At 39.7% G+C, this 9,293-nt stretch overlaps 1 protein-coding gene across 1 annotated transcript in view; it reads left to right on the top strand.

Annotated features, from left to right (window-relative positions):
• The window catches only part of ZNHIT6 (zinc finger, HIT-type containing 6), a gene marked incomplete at both ends in the record, with an annotated part of 31,141 nt that extends 22,554 nt beyond the window's left edge, over positions 1-8,587 (top strand). Inside the window, 3 exons of the mRNA XM_008943949.1 lie at positions 3,455-3,579; positions 7,859-7,936; positions 8,557-8,587. Of these exons, the coding sequence (XP_008942197.1) occupies positions 3,455-3,579; positions 7,859-7,936; positions 8,557-8,587 (234 nt within the window). The remainder of the gene's footprint in view (positions 1-3,454; positions 3,580-7,858; positions 7,937-8,556) is intronic.
• Between the last annotated feature and the right edge of the window lie 706 nt (positions 8,588-9,293).

Genomic DNA, 9,293 nt, shown 5'->3' with positions numbered 1-9,293 from the left:
AACACAGCATTCCTGCCTGTGAGACACAGATTAGGGGACTGAACAGTTGAATTCCTGGAAGGTGGTGGAATAACTGTAGATAGTGAAGCTATCCTTTACATAAACTCATAGATGCTACCTGTGTACAGAACCACATTAATTTCAGCGTTTTGTGAAAGGTAACAAAGCCATTCATAGAGCAAACAGTTTATGGGGGGGGGATAATGTGATGTGGAGTTGCTGAATCTTGTTAAATTTTCTCAATTGTCACAATTTTGGTAGACTTTCAAGCAGCGTGCTGGCAGGCAAATTTTGTTTAATCTTTGTCCTTTAAAAAGCAGTTATTGTTACTTCATTCCAGTTAAAATCAAAAGCTGTTGTCTGCCAAGATTGTCTCTTTGTGGTCCTTATAAATGGAGTCATCTTATTAAGAAGAAATCCAGGCATGTTTCTTGCTTCATGACATGTGCGTAAAGCTTTGATTGGGGCAAGAAAATAATCAGGAAAAGTGTATTATTAGATAGTTGGCTGTTCAACAAGGAGGCTGAGGGAATGTATGGACGGGAGAGAGAAAATATCTAGGAATTAAATACAAGGAGGGAATGAGAGAGAGGGATGCAAAAAGTCGTCCCACTGGATACAGCGGTTGGGAAGCTGTAACACAGACAATTTACACACACAAACAGGACACAATGAACTGGGCACTGGGAGAAACAAAGCAGGGGGAAGTTTTGAAAGAAAGATGTGAAGATGGGGCCTTAAGGCACTGGTTCTGTCAGGGTGGTCAGTTCATTTGGAGCCAGGGTTATCTTCAAATAGATCCTGTCATGAAGGGCTGAAGGAGCTTGTTTAGGATGACAGCCTCAGTTAAGTTGGTCCCTGCAACTGGCCCTGAAGCACAGAAGAATCCAAGTGAAAGGACAGGCTTACCCTAGTTGCCATTCATTTTACTGGGTTATCACTTGCAATGCACAGTGAAGGAAGGGCCTGAAGAAGGCTGCAGCTCATCACGGATTCTCTACTAGGCAGGCTACGCAGTTCCATTGATATAGGACAGGTAGATAAAAATGGCAATGAAAGAATATCTGATAGTAGCTGATTACCAGGTCCTCTCTGCTCCATCTCCTACATCTCCTACCTGTGGTGAGGCCACTTCTCTACAAATGCACGGGAGAAACTGCATTCCAGGACCTGTCTCCTCACCTCAGCCTGGTGAATGGTCAGTAATGGAAGTTATAGGACTTGTAAAACTGCAGTTTCATTTATTTTTTTCTCCAAACAGGTCTGGCCTTTTCATAAATAAAAATTGAAATCATGTGTGTATATATGCAGGCTTCTGGAAAAACTTTACAGGGTAGTTGTCTTTTACCCATAAGTCTATATTGTTCACCCTCTGATGTGTGACTTCCTTCTAGTTCTGGCATAAAATTGGGAAGGTTTTTATCATGCCAAGGTCTTCCAGAGAGAACCTAAATTGGAATTGAGTGACAATTATTAGTTTTCTTTTGAGATCTTTTAAGCATGCACTGTTAAGGAAGAGATTGGCAGGCGGATTAGTAGAAAACCTCAATTTGCAATTGTGTATGAAGAAGGGAATGTAGTAGACTGAGGTCTTTTGGATGGCCGATAGGAGCAAAGTTTAAAAGGGAGAAGCATTAAGATCCTCTATTATATCCTCCCTGAAGTTTACAGCTCACGTTATGCACTAAAGATTTAGATGTTTTTTTCTGTCACTGTCAACCAATAAAATCTACTTTGAAAACAACAACAAAAAAAGATAAAGCTCTGACTTGGTGATCTAACACTTCAGTAATTTACTATCATAAAATAGTTTTAAGTATGAATGTTTTATCTTCTGCCAAGCTGGAAGCTAGAGATGTTTTGTCTAAAACATGAGATAATGGAAAGTGTATTGTGGCATGTGAATTACTTTAGCCTCTTGGTGGTAAATGTTTGCTTAACCAGAAAAGAATGTGTTGAGTTCTGTGCCAAAGGAAAGGTATTGCCATACTTTGCATTTAGAGTACTGTAAATAAAGCAGTAAATATGTTTCTCTTCATGTGTGTTAATCCACGAGTTATGAATGCATTCATTCAATAAGAAGTGTAATATAATATTATCCCTTTTAAAGAGTTTCATTAAGAAGAGGTCATAATTACTTCAAGTTGAGAGAAACATGAAACCAAATATTTTCATGAAGATTGAAGTTGAATGTGAGAGAAAAATAGTTTTTGCTCAAACTGTTTCCCTTAAATCCCAAGAACTTGATTCCAGTTTTGCCTTCATTACTCTTCTTGTGAGCTGACTCCTCTGATCTACTGTTCTTAATCACACATTACTGTAAAACATTAAGTCTGTCATTTCCTTGACTCCTCCACTGTTGTTTTTGGAAAAGAAAATCCAACTGCATAGTATGTTAATGAGCAGAGGAGGTAGGGCAGCTATGGGAAATACTCCACTTATTGCCTACAGTATATTTTGGGTTTGAACTTCATTTGCCTTTAACTGATACAATAGCTTAGAAGTAATGTAATAATGCTGATTACAGAAAGAATTGCATCGCTCGGATTGCAGTGTAATAATAACAGAGCACTTGTTGGATGCTGCAGTTACAGCAAGTCATACAACAGGGTTTCTCTTTCTTGAGTCTCTGAAATGTCTGTGTCTTTCCCTGGAATCCTGTGTCCAGGCTTCTAGTTAGAATTGGGAGAGATTATTACAGTTCTAGGAAGTAATTGTGGAGAAGATGCTCTGTTTACTTTTTGTTGCTGTGGCATGGTTTGTTACGTACCTGGCCTCTCTCTCCAGGGTGAAGAGGGGCCCTTTCTGCTGGGAGGGGCTGCGCATCCCAGTCACCTGCCTCTTGCAGCACCCACGTGGGGCCATTCCTGCAACCTTGTAGATGGTGCTGTTAGCAGGGATTTGCTTAGGCAGAAACAGGGGTGTTCTGTCATCTTTAAGAAATTACTGCCCCACAGTTCTGAGCGTCAGAGCCCTTACTTCTACAAAGGAAGAGCTCTAAGTGCTTACAAGATACCTCTGCTTTAATAGTTGTTCAGATATGCTTTTTATTTCATCTTCCCAGTACTTCACTGATAATTCCTAAGCAAATGAGATAAATAAGGTACACTATTAACCATGGAAATTAAGCCCGTGGAATTAAAGCCTATAAATAGAACATCAAGTCTTATTTTTAAATAACCCTATGTCCCTGCCTGATTTTGGTAAAGATATTCATTAAGAACTCATAAAACATTTCAACCCTTAAAGAAATCTGACTTTGATCTTCTTAAAAATTATAAAGTTGGATAATAAGACTGGATATGTAATTTGACTCATAATGTAGTTCTTAACATGATATCATCTGAAAAACCTCTAATTGCCAGAAAGCCCCGCCCCCCCCCCCAAAAAAAAATTGTACATTATGTACTCGGTAGTGTTAAAATCCAAAATAAAATTCTGTGTTATTTTTAAGGTACAATGAACTAGATGCCAGTAGAAGCCTCCTGGACAATTTGAAAGGCAAAGTAATAATTGAGTATCCAACACTATTTGTGGTCTTGAAAACACTGAAGAATGACATGGTAGTTCTTGGCCAAGGTAAGCATATATTTATTTCCTGTTATGCTATACTTAGATATTTTAGTTAAATAAACAATAATTAAGGATACACCCACTCATAATATCTGAAGTGTGCAGTATGTCTCGTATTTCCCTCTGAATCTAAAAGATTGCTAAAAAAAATCAAATGCTTTGTTTTAAAATTGCTAACTGATGGCTTGCATCCATAAGCCACATTGTATGTGTTTTCCTAACTTTGTTTACTGATGCTTGATTCTTTTTTGTTGTTGTTGTTTTTAGCCACTATGGTAAAACAACTCTTCAGATTTCTGCTGAATTTTCTGTGTAGCAGAGTTTGACGGAGTTGGTTATTTCAAAAAAGTCAAGCTGTCTGGGGAAGATGAGTTTTAAGTAACTTGAGAAACATACAAAGGAATCATTCTCCATTATTTCCCAGCATAACTCCTAAAATTGGACAAGTAATTCTGAATCACAGGATGGTTATTAGAAATCGTAACAGCAAAGTAGGTTTTCTGGTGGGTTAAAAAGACCAGTGTTATCTTTCAAAAAGAACGTAGTTGAGAGACAGCTTTCATCTTGAAGTTAACTTAGAGAAAAATCCAGGTCTAGCGGGGATTTGTGTTTTCGTTTTGAAGTTAATTTCCATCTTTCTCCCCAGTATAAAGGCTTTGTGTCCCAGCTTCACTTTCTGCAGCTGCTGATAGAGGGAATCGGTTCCCTTGTCTCTTTGTGCCCCAGCTATTCACCTTAGTTATCAAATTCCATACTTGCCAGTGATGGGCAAGTCTGTAATTTTTACAGATTGCTGAGGAAAAGGCTTGCAGTATGTTTGCAGAGGTATTTCCCTGTGTCAACTCAGTCATGCTTTTATATGCGTGCAATTTGACTGAACAAATGCGAGACTGAGAATATTGTGCCAGTGATGCCAGACGTCCTTGGAGCTTGGCCGTTACGACTAGGTGACACTAAGGGACCCACTGAAGCAGTCTGCTCACAAAGAAATCACACACAGACATTCGTGCTGGGCATTGCAAGAGCTGCTGAGAGTGGACACCATGCCAGTGGGTGAGGTGGGAGACTTGTCTGAGCAACCAGCTCCACTGATACTCACCCTAGGAGTGCATGTACATATCCTGGAGTACAAAGAAACTACATACTTGCAGTTTATCCATTATTTCTTGATCTAGGTCCATTACTTTTCAATAGTCAGTCCTACCCCTATGATTTACATAGCAAAAGGGAATTACAATTGATTGACTCATCAACTTAATCTGAATAGGGTGGTTGTCACTGTCTTCTGAGCTGGGAGAGAAGTTGTCCTTTTAAGGGTATAGATTCAAGTAAGTGTTGATTGACCATCTAGATTTTGAGGTTGTGGTGCCACAGCAGCTAGCTGGCTCTGTAAGAGGCAGAGTAGAAGGGGAAGAGGGGAAAGTGCTGACAGCTCTGTCACAGGGCAAGTGTGTGACTTAGAGACACCAACCTGCCTCTGCTGCAGGGATCATTCAGTTTGCAGTCATCCCTGAAGCTGGTCCTGAGGGAACACTGGCAGCTGTTTTGAGTTTGGGGAACCATGAATTTTATTTTATTTTATTTCCCTTTTTTCTTTTTCTTAAATTGTTTCTGTAGATTCCATAAAATCAAGTGCATAGCTCCCTGTTGAGGTGTCTTGGGTGAAACGTAGCAAAAGATTATAGCTAGTGGCAAAACCCCTATGATTTTTCACGATTTCATAATTTATTTTTCTGCATTTTTTTAGTTAACATATTAACACTTAACTTCAGCCTTGAGTTTGGTTTGGACCCTGTGTTCTTGGATCTTTTTCTATGAAGAATGGAAGCCTGCCATAGTAACCCCAGATTCTTTCAGGAAAGTCACGTTCAGAACACAAATATAAAAATAGGAGGGCTTTTTTGTTGCTGTTACTCCACTTGAAGACAAAATACCACTTTTGTTGAGGTGTGGCACAGCCATGTACTCTTCTGTTGTGTGTCATCTTTACAGAATAGAAGAGGAAAAAAAATAGCACTTGGTTTGCTCCACCGATTGCATTCACAGCTAATTGCTGCAAGTGGAAATCTTGGGTTCACCTCCAGGCTCTCCATGGAGAAGTCTGTTGTAATGGGAAAGGTGCTTTAGTCAACTCTTGTCTCGCCAGGGGAGACCTTTCTGCTGCAGCACCTTGTCTGTTACTTGCAGTCCAGTTTCTTCAACACATATGGCTTTTTGTATCACTTGCACCCTCCTCCTAAGCCGTCCCTCCTGCTCTGGCTTATCCTGTCTGGCAGTACTGCTGTTCCTTTCTGCCCTCCCTCTCCATGGGCACCTGGGAGGGACTCTTGTCTCGGAACACATATCCAGCTGACCTCCCCCTGGCATTCTCGGCAAAGAGCTGCCACATTGATGAGTGGATGTCTGCCAGGGTGTCTGCAGGAGCACAGGGGCTTCAACTACCATAGCCCTCTGGGGTCTTTCAAAGGGCCCAAGGGAGAACAGGAAACAATCTTGTGGGAATGTAAGTGCTAAAGTTATGTTTCTTTACTCAGCAGTCTCAGACGTGCCCCCTTTCCCAGGGAGAACAGGGGTTAGTTTTTATAGCCACAGCAATAGGCACATGTTGAGGAAAGTTCACCTTTACCCCCACCATTCAGGTTACTACCCCCAAACACTGAGGGAGAGCTAGAGCTGAACACCTTCAAAGACAGACTGCTAGAATTCAATGAGGATGAAGCCTGTTTTTCCTGTCCTTGTTCTCAGAAATAGCTGAAGTATTTTGGCTGAAACATTAAAAAAAAAGAAAGGGTTGAGGAAGGAAACTGGTGTTGAAAAATTTCAATCCAAAGTTTAAATTTTACATTATAAGTAGATTGCAAACAGTTTTGTGGGGGGAAGAACTGGACAATGTTACTTTATAGGAAATGCAGTCAATGCCATAAAAATACGTACTTTTTGAGTGAAGACAACCCCAAATTCCTGTTAAAAAGAACTCACTGTAACAGACTAATCTAAAGCTAAAATTTGTTTGTTGAGCTTTACTGTGAGTCACAAGATTGCCACATTCTTTTATGTGATATTTTGCTGCTTGACTTGCTTATAGCAAAAACTACAGGTGATCTGATTTCAGCATACAGGGTCAGTCATGGCTGAAGATAGTGGGGGATTATAGAAGCTTTCACAGGACTTAGGGGCAAAAACAATCCTTACTTTGTGCATTACTCAGTACATATCTGGCATATAAATGTTAATTGATTATACACTAGATTTAATGTAGACAAAATGTGACCTCTGATGTTTCTGGGTGAAATGCTTCTGTTTTCTTGAACAAATTCCATTGAAACTGTACAGGTGCACACTGTGCCCTATGTATTATCCATGGTTGCCAGCTGTAGAACTCATCTTGACAAGACAGTAACCAGCAGCTCCCTTTTGGTAACGTTTCCTTAATGAAGCATCTAACACTAAATACTAAAAAATTCTCTAAATTCGTAGTTGGATCAAACACTGAAAATAACAATGAGAACAGAGTGTGAATCATGGGCTGACTTTGCTGTAGTTTATTTTTGTGCTGCCTGAGTGCCACTGACCGTTGGCATTCAGTGACCTCACCACAAGGTGACTGAGGTCAGTGATTGTTCAAGGAGTCTCAGGGTGTGAGACTGAAGACCAGTTTGGAAGATGGGTGCTTCACAACATCATCTCAGCAGAGCACAAGCTGTGTCCTAAAGCAGAAGTTACTGTGCAGCTTTAACCTTGTCAGCCTTAGCTTGTGGATTAACACCATCTTTGAGATGCTGGAAGATGTGGAAGCAGCACAGAGGTGCATCATCCTAATTTTCTGTTTCCTTGTCGGATTTCTCAGTAGTTCCTCATCTTATCTGAAATGCTAATAGAAGTGTAAATGACTTAGAATTCATAACAGTTGTCATATATGTATGTAGCAACCCAGAAAGCAACGTTTAAAACGAGTAAGGCAAGAGAACAATTTTAAATTCTCAGTAGGTGAAGAGGAAGAGTTTTGTGTGGGATAAGTACTCTGCTTACCTACTTAAGACTAAAGTAGTCTTAAGACTAAAGACCAAATTTTAAAACTAAAAGGAACTCTCAGCATTGTCTTGCTTTCTCCTAACATATGATTTATCCCATGTTAGGAGACTGGTTATGTCTTACCAAATAGCTGTCCTCAAGGAAAGTGTGATTAAGAGGGAAAGAAGATGAGAAACTACTTCCAGTTGATAAGGGAATAACATTGCTGAAACTAATTGCTTGTTTGGTTTCTGTTTGTGTCCTACACCCTCAGATACCAGTGGACCTGCAGAGAACTCGGACAATGAAAGTTCATCCATTTCATCTGTGGAAGAAGGGGAAATTCGGGACAGTGCGTGATGGTTCTTTGAGAGAAGAGGGTGGAATGGGCTTTTTTTTTTTTTTTTTTTTAATTTAGTTAAATCAGTTTTTTATACGACTGAGTTTTCAGAGGTTTTGTTTGGCTTTCTTCAGTAAGGGCAGCACATCCAAACTGGTTGCCTATTTTTGGATTTACTAATGCATATTTAGGGATGTAAAGAGTTTATAAATTGCTATATAAATAAATTGTTGGTTCCAGAAAAAAAATTATATTAAATTGCAGCCTTTTGTCTATCTATCTATCTTTAATAAATCAGAGTAACCCAAATTTAAAGTTTCCAAGTTAGTTTTAACAATGTATTTTTTCCTTTTGCACTAACAGCTCAGTGTCTGATTTCCAGCTTTAAATATCTGATCACATATTTGTATTTATGTGTAGGTTTTAGTCTTAAACTTACTGCAAAAAAAAAAAAGCTATTTCATTAGATTAATTTTCTTTTAGAGAAGGAAATGGATTTTGTTGTGATTAGCTGCTGCAAATGATCTTACTTTACTTTGAATTCAATCTTCTGTGGTGACATTTTGGATTCCTGGTGCAATACATTGTTTTTTTCTTACTCTGTTTCATCTTGTTTAATGTGTTATGGACAGGTCAAACCACAGTTCAGAGTGACATGTTGCGGTATGTTTGATCTTCTTCTACCCTGATCTTCTAAATCAGCATTGGTTTTAAAATCAATGGAAATGGATACACAGAGTGTCACTAGTGCTAATATACTAGGCTTCTAAACAAGGCTTACGTTAGGAATCTGATATTAATTTACCTACTGAAGCCAGGTATTGTAAATATTTACTGGAATATCAACTAAATTTACCTGCTTAAAACCAAATAAACCTTAAAAATAAAAGTCCTGTACTGCTATCATCTGCTGACAACGGAAAGAGGTTGCTAACTTGTGAGAAGATTTCTAGGTCTCATGAGCACTCCCCCAGGTGCGTGAGCCCACCGTGCCTGTGGGGGTCTGTCTGTGGGGAGAGCCAGTGGACCAGGCACTGCTCAGCCATCAGTGTAGGCGTTGGGGCTTTGGTGTCTCACTAAGTCAGCATTTGTAAAGCCTCAAGGGCATGATCACTTTGCAAACAGCTTTGTGAGGTTGTTGCTGCCATTGTTGTTACTCCAGTCCGTTTCCTGCATGAAACTAGCACTTTTGTGACAGAAATTGGTGGCATAGGATGCACACTAAACTTCCACAAACTTGGTTTTCCAGTCCTTTCCAGTCCTGCAAGTGCTGGTATTATAGGTAGAAAGAGACCAGAAAGCACTGGAGGAACTTGTTGATGGAACAGGCGGCTGTGGCAGCAGTATGGGAGCAGGCTCAAGCTTCCAG

Source organism: Merops nubicus, unplaced genomic scaffold (assembly GCF_000691845.1).
Source record: "Merops nubicus isolate BGI_N331 unplaced genomic scaffold, ASM69184v1 scaffold20207, whole genome shotgun sequence".
Classification (NCBI taxonomy): domain Eukaryota; kingdom Metazoa; phylum Chordata; class Aves; order Coraciiformes; family Meropidae; genus Merops; species Merops nubicus.
The sequence above is the reverse complement of the archived record's forward strand: the minus strand, read 5'-3'. Positions and strand labels throughout refer to the sequence as shown.